Here is a 14,190-nt window from a genome sequence, read left to right on the forward strand (position 1 = left end):
AGATACAGGCGCAACCGCAATCATAATAGCCCAAAAAACGGAATAGTTGCCCATAATTAGTAATCAGTAATCACATAACAACAATCGACTGTTATATTTGTAATTTAATAACGATATTTCACTGTTACTGCAGTCTGCAGTCTTATTCAAATTCCAAATCATTCTAGTGTTCTGTTAGTCGTTGTCATGTCAAGTAAACGACTCGGTGGTCGTGAAAAAGTTCGTGAAAAGCAAAGATTTTTACTGTTGAAGACTAGTGAAAAGTTCTACAAGATAAAAATGTTTTTTTACAAATAAAAAAAAAAAATCTGAAATAAAAGAATTAATAACAGGTAAGTGATTTTTATTAGCAGTAATGCAATTTTATAAAGTTGTATCTACCCATATGTAATTCTTAGACGTTGATTGGGGTGTGGGGGGATATATAAAGGAAATAAGTGGACTGCTTATTGTTTTTTAGGGCCGGTTAAAAATGTATGCTGCACCCGACACAAAATCCTGCGCACGCCTATGCGCAGGGGACAGGATCGTTACGTGCGTGCACGTGTACGAATAGAGAAATCGATGACAATACAAATTGATTTAATCGTTTTATTTCGATATACTCAATACAACTATATGGTCATTAAAAAAATAATAAATAAAATAAAAAACAGTAACAAACGAGTGAAATAAAATAAATTATATATACATAAAATTTTTTTCAAACAATAAGTAGTATAGCTATAATATTATATAATCCAGCTGTCAGTATTAACTGTAAATAAAAAAAAAAAAAAGAAACAAAAACGAAAATCTAATGAGTCTAATTCAATATAATGTTATAATAATAAATAATTAATATTATTTACGATTACACTACGGTCGAATAATAACTCGGTGCGTGTGAGCTCTGGTTTTTTTTTCATTTTATTTATTATTATTATAATATTTTTTTTCGCCAAAAATCGTAACGAAACGTCGCGTGTCGTGCGACGTGGTGACACAAATCTTTCGAACAACACGTCGACAGCACAGCCGTGTTTACGTGCGCCTATTAAAAATATATTATTTCGTAAATAATGTTCGCATTTTACGCGTCTAACGTTCATAAAAAATCTGATAACCTGTACAATATCTAGAATATAATTATTTTAAACTCGCACCGAACAGCACTATATATAATATTTTAATGCAATTGCGTGCATGTGTGTAAGTGTACGCGTATACATGAACATATATCATACATTGTTGTACGCATTACACTCAGTAAAAACAAATGAAAATCTCTTCTTCTAACGTTATGATAAATTTGCACGCGCCGTCGTTACTCAGCCGTCCCGTCCTTAGCTATCACACTTGCCGTTCTGATGGGTGGCTGCCGTAATATTGCTCTTGCCCGTTTCGTTCAAATTCTTCGCTCTGGGGTTTCTGCATGCAAATAAAACAGTCGAACGGTTATTACAATGGATTACGTTGCGAACGATGCCGCCGCCGCCGCCGCCGCCGCCGAGGAAAGGGCTGGTCAACGTTTCTGGTACCATCGCGTCGGCTTAAAAAAAAATCTCTACGAACGTTTGTACGCGCGAACTTTGAAACCAATGATCATTATTCGACGGCAATTGAAATTAAAGAGGAGCACTATTATTTCTTTTGCCTCGCGGCACTTCTGAATAAATCTAAGGTTGAAGTTGTCGATAAGTAATCAGATATTTGAGTATCTAGCGTTATCGAGATGGTGTCGTAAGCGAATAGCGACGGGGCCCGAGAGTGCTGCGAACGGGTTTTGGTTACACGAAGAATTTGTCAAAAGACTGCAGTGCGTTCATTAAGGAGGAAAATATCATGCTTTGAACGGTACGAGATCCGTTGAAAATTGACAACTTGGAATAACTTGATATAGATAACGAAAGAACGTTTTAACTTAATCAAATTTTAAGGGACATTATGATGGTCCAAGATATGAAATACACAAAAATGTGATTTTTATTGAACTGTAACGGTTAGTAATATTAAATATTATTTTTATAAGTGTACAAAACGAACGTTAAAAAAACGAAACAACGAAATAAATCTGTTGTACTATACGTGATGTTATTATGATTTATACTTTTAAAGTTGATTATATTTTTAATCGATTTAAGTGTATTATTACAAGGCTGTAAACGAAAAAATCTTGAACCCATGGTTTACACGTATTGCATAAAGGTAGTCGTTGCCGTACATTACATCCGAGTGATTTTTTTTCGCAGACTTAGTACGTCACATTTTAGTCATAAGCCATAACTAAAATGCGTAATAATTTATAACCGTCATCGTTGCTTACTGTTTGTCTGCAAACCACCGTTGACTGAACAATTTGTTGCTGGTCAAGTTGAACTCTTTCAGCTGCTTGATGTCCTCGAACCGAGTCCTGCCACCGTTCCAGACGGTCTGGTCGTTTTTCAATCGCCCTATATTTTCGGAATATCGAAATGTTTTTAATTCGGTCCCGTCCGTGACGTAACGTCAATAACAACAAAATTCGTAATATATAAGATAAATATTTACCGTTGTTCCCTCCCGGATCGTGCGACTGGTTGGTGTTCGACGAATAGTTGTGATTCAACCGGCCTGAATACGTCATGAACCCGTTCAATACGGATTGCACCCTGGTCTTGCAATCCAATCTACGCGGGGGAACGAGGAAAAACATGCGTACGTTAAAATCAAGAAACTTATTTTCGGACCACGGGGTCGCTCGCGGACTACGCTCACCCGTCCCTGCTGAGCGAGAGGAGTTCCGATTGCAACGGCGGTGGGTACGGCACCTCTTCGATGTCTCCTTCGTCGCTGCCCTGACTCCTCTTGTCCTTGCATTCCTCGGCACCGTTCCCGGGCTGCCGGCAAGTTTCCGACTGCAGATTGGGGTTCGACGCGCCGTCCGGATGCCTCAGACTAGATATATTTTTACTTCTGAAAGCAATACGAGCAGCGATGTAATGGATGCGATTTGACGGGCGTCGTACCACCCGAAACTATTTTTCGGACACTCCGAACGTATCAACAGTTATTATATAGTTTATTGAAAAAAAAAATATATGTTTTGTTTTATTTTGTTACACAAAGTACCACGAAATAAATAACAACGAATTTAATACGTGATTTTAATGAGAATAAATCTATTCAATAGTGAGATTATATTTTTATACTGCCGATGTAGTTACGAGCCGACTCGAAAGGCGCGCAGAACATTTCTAGGTGGACAGCAATATCGTATGACGGCGTACCGTTGACATTAATGTTATGTTAATACCGATAATATGGATTATACTGCGTGAATAAATAAATAAAATCGCATTAAATATTCGTCTTGTAGGTAACCGTATAGTTGTACACGCATTACTTATGTATGACTAAATTCGAAATTATGACTATTTTAATTGCGAGTTTAACTTGATATCAACGTGGTAGGTTTGTTGACCGGTTAAAAATATTACAGACATTTCAGTAGGTTATTGAAAACTAGCAGCGAAAGTCGATATCGCAGTTGTTCGCATCACTAGTTTTGCGCAGTATAAAAATTAGAAACTCGGGTGTATATCGGCTGCCGTTCGCGAGCAGAATGTCATCGGATTGCGGACGGGTCAATCGCGCTTCTTGTTCGCACCCGATTTCGGGTTACTCACATGTGCTTGAACGTGTGAAAACGGCTGAGCGTATGCAGTTCGCCGTAGTGCATCCACAGGTTGTTGCCGGTCAGATCGTCAGTGCTGGTCAGGTTCATCCGACAGTTGTGACAGAACTGGCTGTTGTCGTTCTAGATGAAAAAAAAAAAAAAAAAAAAAAACGAAAAAAATGAAAACAAAATCGACGGGATCTCCATCGCGAGATGCTCGAACACGGAGGAGACGTTTTCGCTCACCAACAGGTAGGCGGGTTCGCTGGCTATGCTGTTGTTGTCGAAATCGTTCGACGGGTAGACGTGGTCGTGGTTCGTGGACGGTGAGTCGTCGGCGGTGCCGTTCTTGAACACGTCCGACAGCGAGGCGGACTGCATGCGAGCCGGCAACGTGGACGTGGAGTGGTTGAAGTTGTTGGGAACGTGTTTGGGTACGCCGACTTTGCCGTTGTACAGCTCGTGGAGCCGGGACAGCTGCTCGTACCGGGATTGGTCTGCGCGGAAGAAAACGATATTTATTTTAAATTTTTTTTTTTTTTTTTTGTTTTCAAATTTAACCTTTGGACGATTTCCGTTCATGATGCGGCGCCGATTGAAGCCGACCGTGATGGTTGAACTGTCCGAAGGAGTTGCCGCCGGGCCGGGAGAAAACCCTCTCGATATCGTTGGCCACCGACAGTGAGTCTGCGACAAACAATCAAAAACGTTCGGTTATACGGGGTCGAAAAATGCGCGACTGCACGTCGTGCGCGGTACATACCCGTGAACGTGGACACCACGGTCATGTTTTCTTGGCTGAGCACTCTCAGCGGATGCTCCTCCTGGTCGACTTCCGGTAACGGGTTCTCCAGCTCACCCATGCAGAACGCTATGTCTTCCTCGGTCACCTGTCGAACGCGGGGTAAGGGTTCCGATTAGATTGGAATCTAATGATCGCGATCCGAGTAAATTTGTACCGACTTACGTCCACAGACGTGTTAAGAGTCTTGACGCGCCCCAGGTAAAGTTTTATTATCACCACCCCTACAAACGTTTTATACGATTTTTCGAGAAAGATAATATTTGTTGTCTATGAATTTTACGCGGTCGACTTTTGATAATGTTATCATGAAAACAAAATTCGCAGGGCGATCGCTATGTGAATTCTTAAGACATTAATAGTTTTCGATCGACGAATCAAAATTGATGATACAAAAACTATGGATACAAAAAATACTGTGGTCCATTAAATCGCCCCTCTTAAATACGTCACTGTCTACATCCTGCTGTATCGCGTTTACCTGTAAACAACTGTCTTGGGTCGGGACGGGTTCGTCGAGTTCTTCGACCTCGACGATTTCCAGTTCGATTTCCTCGTCTTCCTCGTTGTACTCGTCGGAATTCGATCCCCGGAGTCTTTCGATGGACACCACTGTAGACAAATATAAAATAGTTGCACGTTGTATAACTATGGGATAGGAGGGCTAGAATCTTTCAAACAAGCCTCCTCGTATCACTTATCGCGTAATAATTTATTAAAATTAAAAAAAAAATGTATTTCCTGTTTGATTTATGCGAATTCATGTTGCGAATATGTGGCAGTAGAATTTCGCATGTAGCACTCATGACTTGTTCAAAATAAGAAAAGGAAACTTTTCTACGAAAAAAGTAAGCGCAGTGCATAAAACGTGAGACAATATTGTTTTTCGTTCCTTCCCTCGATCCAACTGCACATTTGCGTACAGGGAATGAAAACTATACGACAGGAAACACGTTCAGCTCACTTGAAACTAATATTAAACGTATAATTTACGCGATCTCACGCTAAACTGTTCTGCCATGTCACGAGTAATACGTTGACATGCACATAACCCAAGGAACCCTTCCCCCTGGGAATCCTTTGAGAAAAGGAAACAAACGAATCGCTGCCAGCGCTCACCTCTGCTGACTTGATGATTGTTTTCGGTCATCGGTCTGGCGGGCATTGGGTCGCACGCCTTTGGCTCTTCGTCACCGTCCTCTTCCTGACCGCTGGCTCGGCCCCTGGGCCCGAGCTCGTCCGTCCTGAAGGAGGCGGTGGTGTACTCCTTCATCTCGCGGTGCCTGTTCTGTTTGTCCGTCACCTGGTACAACACTTGGTGCTCCACCCATTTCTTAATCATGTTCTTCTTGTGGTAGTCCATGAACCCGTACACGTCCGCGTGTTGTCCGCCACCGGCACCGCCGCCGTGCATAGGACCGTCTATCCACGTTTCGCCACCGACCGCCCTGCTGCCACCACCGCCGTCGTCCTTTTTGGCCGCGGCCATCAGCATGGCCCGGGCCCCGTGCGCACGGCTCTTGGACATTCGCGGCCCGTCGATCCACCGTTCTTCCGGTCGTTCCTTGCAGTTCCGGGAAGACACCGCAGCCGCGGTCCTGGGCGCCCGGACTGGCGACGAACGCGCGCTGCTTACGCCGTTCGGCTTGGCGGCCGCTCTAGACGCCGGGGCGGCCCTGGCCGTGGCGCTGGCGGTCACCGACCGTTGCGGTGATGACGGCGTCGACTTGCTCTGTCCCGGTTCCCGGAGCAGCAGCTTGTTCAGCGGATGGCATCTGTTCTCCACCGCGGACAGGCTGGGTATGTGCACCGGCGGGTGTTCGCCGTCCGTCTCCTCGCTGGGCCCCACGTAGATCACCGTGTCCGCCGACTGTTCGCTGCTCGATGGTTCCACGTCGCTCGACCCGATGCCATTCTGCGTCTTCGGATCGGTCGCGTCGCCCGAAGTGCCGCAGCCGCTGGCCACGCCAACAAACTGAAATCATGGTTAGGCCAGATTAGGTTAGGTACCACTGTTTCACGGTGTTTACGAATCGTTGTCGGGTCGTATTTACGAAAAAATTGTCGAGACACGATCGTCGGATGAGATACGAGGTTAGGCGTTGTTGTTATGATTTTTTTAATTTTGAAAAAAAAAACCATTTTAATTGAAAGTCAACGGGTGAACATCAGTTTATGTATCTAATCGTTAGTTAATATGACGAAAGAACAAATTTTTCGTAATATAAGGTGGTTTGAACTTTTAACGTTTTTATAACTATAAAAAATAATTTTACTGTTTCACTTTAACCGAAATTTGTTGAAAGATTTAAGATTTCATGTTGTAACGTGATTTTTATAGTTTTTACAATATTTAATATTTATAGGTTCGTCATTTTTATTTTATAATTAAGCTCAAATTTATTTCATTTATGGATATATTTGAGGAACTTAGTATTAAATTTTCAAGAATTTTTGACCTAACAAAATCTCCTTCGTACCTTGAACCGGCGTCTACGCATCCGATGTATCCGAGATGCCAGTTGCACGGTGGACAGCGTTTCCGTGTACTGCTGAGCGGCCGGCGAAACATGAGCGACCATTGCTGCGTGGCACGTCAACGAGTTTAAACATTCTTTCAAAAGTTGAGCGAGTTTTTGTTCCCTGGAAAAAAGAAGAAAAAAATGACCGTTTATTCGATATAACCACCGGTGGCTTATTCTAGGTTTACGCACAATAAAAACGTCTCGACCCTTTAAAGTTCAAGGTAAGACCCTGTTTTTCTGATTCAGAATGAATACTACATATAAAAGCCACCGCGTATATACATACATATATATATATATTTATATATATATGAAATAAACACTAAGAGGGTGGTCTACAGCTATAGAGGGTAAATCTTGCACGGGATTTCGTTCTAATAGCCTAATATCTTAGCGAAACTTTCGTCACCCCGCCGACCTTAAGACACCGCATAACGTGACGTACGCCTTTTATTATCGAACTGCCGTCCACCCCATAAGCAATATCTCACTTATATTAGGATTTCACGGGATATATTATATTTCTGCGGGGACAATGTTCTGTTATTATATTTTTGTCTCTCATATAATATAATATATATATCAAGTCGGAAAGTTATGATTTTAAATATAACGCAAGACATAAATACCGAGGATTTCGGATTACCACAAACCTGTGCGGTAGATGCTTTTGACCGTTAAATATTGCCAGCAATACGTTTCCAAGGCCGGAAAGCGTTAGTCCACCGGAAGATTTGCTTCGTTCGCAGCTGCCCAAATCCAATAGATGTAAACGACTTCTACCACCGGCTACTGTAAACGAATAAATTTTGTTTAAACGATGAAAATGTTTTAGTTGAATACAAATTATTATGCAGTATTTGAATGCGGCTTAGAAACACCATATAATTTTTTTTTCTCTTTCCAAAATTTAATATCTACGAAATGTCATTTTTTTTTTTTTATAGGTACATAATATATAAGTTTCGTTACAATATTTTAATGAAACAAGTTTTTACGAACTTGACCAGAGCAAAAGTACTATTATTATTTATTTTTTTTTTGTACATAAAATAGTTTTAATATGTTATTTAATTTTAAAACATTTTCGCACGAACAGAAAAAATCTCTATACAGGAAAATTGCTTTTATATTAAAAGATATAAAGTAACCATCGTGTAATAAGAAAAACACCGACGGGTCGGGTAAAAATAATTTATATTTTATCATAAAACATATCGTGACGTAACGTTAAGACGTCATAGAAAGTTGGTGTTTAATTGGATTTCGATGTAAACGCAGACAAGACAATATCATGTCAAAAGCAAATTCGTTTTCACCGAAGACACGCGGTTACAGCGATAATAGGGTTCGTGGTTAAAACGTTGAATGTTCAATCGATTCGATTTCCCAGTTGCCGTGTCGTCGACACCATTCGAAACGACAACGGTTGTCTTTCGACGATTTCCGACTGGAAAAAAAAAATATATTTTTGAAAAAACAGTAAATCTACGTTCAGCCGCCCAACATGGTCCGGGGGGGGGGGCAACTCCCGAGTGCGTCCCAAAATGTCCCTTATTTAATGTTCCGAATGCGTCCGGAATAAGGTATCGCCCGAGTGCGTCCCAAGAGAAAAAGATCATTACTTCGACGTAAGCCCAAGTGCGTCCCGGTTCATTTAGAGTTGCCCAGGGTGCACCACGAGGTTATTCAATTATAGTATTATATTTATTATAAAAGTTTATTTAACTACTTAGGCTTGCATCCGTTTTTAAAATGTTTTTAACCAATTTTTTCGGTCGACTCTCCAATGCCACGATTTTCACATATTCATGCGTAGAGGTTTGTTCAGTTTTGTATTTTCTTCGACGAATTTAATATTTTTCCCTTCGGCCGATTAAATTTTTTTTGAAGTATACAATTGGAAGTTTGCGACAACGTTTTTGTGTCTATCAAACACCTGGAATCGGAAAACGCAAAGCTTACCTGCCGACGAACCGGTGGGCACGGTGTACTGGTACACGTGCAGCGTGTACAGCATGTGCGACTCCGGGCACGGGTTCCTCACGTTCAGCGCCACGTCCAAGTAGTACGCCGCCTTCTCGATGGTCTGCGCCCGCAGCTCGCTGTAGTGTTGCATCGGTATGCCCAACACGGGGTCTTCGCCCCTAAGGTACACCCCGGGGCCCGGCAAATTGTCGTCGCCGTCTGCGGAGGACGAGAAAAAAAATAGAGAAAAAACGAAAAAAACAAAAAATGAGAACGTTTATCGATACGACATTGTAGTCACGCGCCAATCGCATTGCGCACACGAGTGAAAAACAAACGAAATCCGATTCGTCGTGCGCGTGTCATTACGGTCAGGTCCGTAACCTGCGGCACGAGTCACGAACCCGGCGCGCATTGTCACGTAGGTATATTACCATAATATTATTATTATTATTATTTTTTCAGTCGAAAACGTTTAAAGACGTATTACGTACGAGTAATATTGTTCGGAAGGAAAACGGCATAAACCTATTACCGTGATCCGTACGCGTGCACAAATACTTTTCTCCGCGACACGGTGCGCGGCTGGATATGCCGGATAGTTTACTTTTTTCCGAATTATTTATTCGAACGAGCCCATTCCAACACGCGGGATATTTTTTTTTTCAACTACAACGCCACGACAATATAATACGTTTTCGGCGCATAACTTAAAGTCTCGGCGAAATACGATTTCGCACCACGAAATGAATGAAAAAAATCGCGTACGGTTAATTAAAATGTACGAAACGTTCAAAATGTTTACTCATTGTTCATCAGATGTGATCAATAATATAAAACAACAAAATTATAATGCCATTGAATCGTGGACAACAAATTGTTATACTATCTATTTGCGCTTAATTATTCAGTGTTTTATGAGCAAAAAAAAAAAAAATATAATAACATAAATTACGACCTTAACCATGTGTCGTATAGAATAAAGATACGTGTACTTTTATTTAAATATTAAAATTTATTACGAACTTAAAAATAAACCCCCGTTTAATAATTCAATTTTATGTTTCTCGCTTTTAATTAAACGGCGGACAGCTTTATATGTTGTACAAATTTAAATATTAATTGGGTTTTGATAGGGTTGATTTTATTATGTTTGCATAACTTATTTACATGTTATTGTACCGTTTTACTTCTACTGCGGAGGAATAAAAACAAAAACGGGACCAGCAAAAGCGAACGGTATACGTGTATATATTTAATTTTTTCACGCATTTCTTAATTTGATTTGAAAAAAATGTGCGTCGAGAGGTCGACAAGTACTTCGAACGCGGCTAAAACAATAATCGGCAACACGATCTGCTATTGTTTATGTTAACAATAATAATAATGGTAATGATAAGCGTCCAAAACGCACAACCGTTGATGGGTCGGCGTCTGCGGAATGTTTACGTTGTTCCATATTTAGTACAAGGACCTCAGGGACTTGAAGATACCGAGCGCAACATTTTAAAGGACAAAATGGATATCGTGCATAACATGTTTTGCGCAAGTTAGACGGGTCGTGAAAGTTTTATTAAATGTTATTGCTTTTCGTATGTAATCGATTAGTAAAAATACATTTCAGACTAAACCAAAAGGCATGTTCGCCGAGGTCGATACGTATTCCTCGGGGCTTCGTGCGCGAAAGTTCGTAACCGCGGTGGTGACACGACGCTGCGAGGCACACATGCGGCTAAATCGAATGCACCCGGCAGGTATCGTCCTACAGGCGCACATCGGTTTTCTCTCGTCCTGATGGAACCGATCGCCGGCGAACAGTACGCATCCCTCCCCAGGGCTCCGATAATGCGGGCACGCGTTACGATATATCAGCGATTCGCAACCCGTGAACCACGAACAGGGCGGTACTGGGCCGTGAACCATATTATCATATTACCATTACTTACATATATTTTTAAAATATTAAATATCGGCAAACGAAGATGATTCGTTGATTGAACTTCTGTGTGATCGAACTCTAAAATCGTTTTTTAAAACTACACCATTATTACCGTTCTAGTTGAATGTTCGGCAAGAAATTCCAGCAATCTCTAAAATTCGACTTAGAAACATAATGGACGTTATATTTCGACAACCTGTGCGTCCGTGCGAACAAGCTTTTTCTGCTTTAATTTTTTTAAACTGAATTTGAATTTTGAAAGTGATTCAAGGCTAAAAGTTTTCAGTCTCGATCCGGATATTCTCGTGGGGGGCAATCAAAAATCACAATAAATCGTTTGACCCTCGAACAATTCGGTTTGATGAAGTTTTTTTTTTTTTTTTTTTTTTCCGTCGACAGACGATTGTTTTTCAATAAATAAAATGTAAACGACCGACGTGCACGTTATAACCGTCGGGGTGGTCGTCCGCACTACCGAAAAAGATAGGGAGCCGCTGCGATGTACCATTAACCGAAACGAAGAGTGCCTGCCGCGGCCGGGCACGTCTCGAGAAGTTTTCGGTGGAAAACACGCGGCAGTGTCGTGTCGCGAAAGCAACAACAACACACGTGTGTCGCGCGTGACATCCGCAGGTGCAGTAATGGAGAAAAAGAGGCGAGGGACGCGATAAATCTCGCGACGACGTGCGAAACGGCGACAACGGCGCACGCGAGTTTTTCGGTGACAAAGTTCCGACGGCGGCGGAACTTGTATTGTGATTGATAACGCGTGAGGGCGGGGGCGGGCGCACGTGCGCGTTCGGAGGCCGCGCGGAACGGACGAGCCGAGGAAGGTCGTAGTTTTTAATAAAAACGTCCTGCAATCGTCGTCGTCGTCGTCGTCGGATTATTATTATTCATTTCCACCGGCTCGCCCCCGTGCACGGGGTTAATGGTATGCGCGCGCGCGTAACCCGACGGGGCTTCCGGGTGCTTTTCGAGGTGACGACTGCCGCGGCCCGGACGCTAATCAAAAGCGACGGACCGACACGTACACGTAAACGTATACGCCGTACACGTGTGCGCGCGCGGTACAAGAACTTCGGTTAAAAGACTTTGGCGGCGGCGGGCGCGCGCGTTTGAATATAAATCACCGCGCGCGCGCGCGCGCGGCCGGAGAGAAACTTTCGGCTTTCGTCCGCACTCGTTTCCACGCCTGCACACCACCGCCCGTCGATATCTCGTTACGACGAACACGTTGGCATGTGTAAGGCTGGATTTAGTGCTCGACCGACGGTCAGCGCTGACGTCGGTTGAGCGTAGATATATTAATGAATGCATATGAACAACTACAGTGCAGCGCTGAAAAGTTCATACGCGCGTACAGCTACGTCGCGCTGACGAAGACCGTCGGTCGAGCTCGTCCGTCACGCGTACGTCAGTCGACCGACGGGCCATATCGGTAAATGGTTGCATTTAGTTTGACGCTGATCGAGCGACCGACGGTGAGCCTGTACTCAAATTTTTTAATTTGTATTATATAATTATAATTGTAATTATAATATTATAATTATATTAATTATAATATATTCTAATATGAACATCGATACCGAACGTGTCGTTTCTGAGGTGCGTCTTAATCCACCATTGTGGGACCTCTCTTGTAATGAATATCAAATTGTTTACGTAAATAATACGCACATATCATAGAATTTACTAGGTATGGATTCATCTTTCCAAAAGTTTAAGTTTAAGTTTTTATAAAAATTGATTAATAACGAAATAACATACACAATATGACCGATATAGTTGCCGATCAGCTATGCACTAAACGCTTTGTCACGACCGATGATCGGCGCGTACCGTCAGTGCCGACGGTACGCGCTGACCATCGGTCGAGCACTAAATCCAGCCTAAGATTACGTCCGCTCTGCGATACGTGCACGTGCGCCGTTCAACGCGGGCTGGCTCGTGGTCTTCTCGAAACTTTAATCGAACGCGCGTGACCGTACGAATCGGTGGGCTGCACGCGAACGAAACGTACTGTCGCCAAGACCATCGGATACCGTCGTGTTGCGCGTATGCCGTAGATCGGCGCGAATAATTGTACGCGCGAGCGATCGATTCAACGTTATCGTATCGGAAAACTTTACTTGGACTCGCGTTTCGCGCGAGCTCGCGGCTTCCGCGCCTGGGACCGGTAGACTTAACTCGATTACGCTTCGTTCGGCGAAAAGAGTTCGTGTGTCGCTACGTATTACAAAACCACGCGCGTACGTGTTCCGGCGCGAAGTCGACGGGCGGTGCGAGCAGGGCCGTTAAGGAGGGGGCTAGAGGTGCCTACGCCCCGGGCGCAGTCCTTGGCGGGGCCGAAAAATGAAAAATTTGCGAGTTATAATTTATTTATCGCCATAACAGTTATTCGGTTCGTATTGGAATAATGAAGTTCGACGACGGTTTATCAGTCTCCGTATTGTGCACTGGGGCAGCGGTTCCCATAAGCATATTGTTTAACTTGTAATCGTATCATCTTTGGTAAACCGAATGCTCACTATCATGATAAAAAAATACTAGGTAACAGTTACTATCAACGTTTGTTCAATATAAAGAATAAATATTTAGTATTATTGTTCTAATTATTTGAATTTCCTATTACTACCATACGATGGCAAATACGAATACGAATAAGAATACGATGAATGAGACTTCAGTTGAAGTTCTTAAAAGTTTAGTCGAAACAAACGCAACTGAAGGCTTAGACGATAATGGAAAAATTTTTGAAGATAAAGGATTATCATCTGACAGTGAAGAAGATGATGATATTGTCGTAGTAAATGGTAATTTTACTTTATCTTCGATGATGGAAGATTTGAAAAGTATGGGCACATTAAATGGTGTTCCTGCTCACGAGTGTAATACCGAAGGAAACCCCTGGTTAAAACCGTATGCAGATAATACTGATTACTGTAGCTACGGGTTTAATGAATACGCATGGTTAGAATACTATGAACATCAAAGGGAAATGCGTTATAGTGAATCACGCAGTGGTAGTAGACACACAGAGAGTGGTGTTGAAAGTCAAGAAACAAGTTATAATGAAGAAAGGGCATTTAAACAGATGTCTCATCGTCATCGTTCCAGAAGTCGTACACATGAAAAACTTTCTAGGAAACGACCATCGAATGAGGAGTGGGTACATTGTGGTCAAAATAAGAAAAAGAAGTCGGATTAGAACAAGGAATATCATAACAGTGAATAATTTATACATTTTATGATGTAAATTTATGAAATTAATTCTATATTCTATTATTATTATCTTCACATAATTTCCTTAATTTGT

General features: G+C 42.2%; 1 protein-coding gene across 6 annotated transcripts in view; it reads right to left on the reverse strand.

Moving 5' to 3' along the window:
• Positions 1–813: 813 nt before the first annotated feature.
• The window catches only part of LOC112689240 (kinesin-like protein CG14535), a 173,076-nt gene continuing 159,699 nt past the window's right edge, over positions 814–14,190 (reverse strand). For 3 of the 6 annotated variants that reach the window (XM_025562840.1, XM_025562838.1, XM_025562839.1), the window contains exons 9-21: positions 8,930–9,151; positions 7,618–7,756; positions 6,920–7,082; positions 5,559–6,414; positions 4,921–5,051; positions 4,401–4,527; positions 4,199–4,324; positions 3,884–4,134; positions 3,648–3,778; positions 2,737–2,934; positions 2,530–2,648; positions 2,306–2,432; positions 814–1,410 (exon numbers count right to left, since the gene is read on the reverse strand). In XM_025562840.1, coding sequence (XP_025418625.1) covers positions 1,326–1,410; positions 2,306–2,432; positions 2,530–2,648; positions 2,737–2,934; positions 3,648–3,778; positions 3,884–4,134; positions 4,199–4,324; positions 4,401–4,527; positions 4,921–5,051; positions 5,559–6,414; positions 6,920–7,082; positions 7,618–7,756; positions 8,930–9,151 — 2,675 coding nt within the window. In that variant the 3' untranslated portion in view covers positions 814–1,325. The remainder of the gene's footprint in view (positions 1,411–2,305; positions 2,433–2,529; positions 2,649–2,736; positions 2,935–3,647; positions 3,779–3,883; positions 4,135–4,198; positions 4,325–4,400; positions 4,528–4,920; positions 5,052–5,558; positions 6,415–6,919; positions 7,083–7,617; positions 7,757–8,929; positions 9,152–14,190) is intronic. The other 3 variants (XM_025562841.1, XM_025562842.1, XM_025562843.1) reach the window with 3 other exon arrangements.

Source organism: Sipha flava, unplaced genomic scaffold (assembly GCF_003268045.1).
Source record: "Sipha flava isolate LNK unplaced genomic scaffold, YSA_version1 42_pilon_pilon, whole genome shotgun sequence".
In the NCBI taxonomy this organism is placed as follows: domain Eukaryota; kingdom Metazoa; phylum Arthropoda; class Insecta; order Hemiptera; family Aphididae; genus Sipha; species Sipha flava.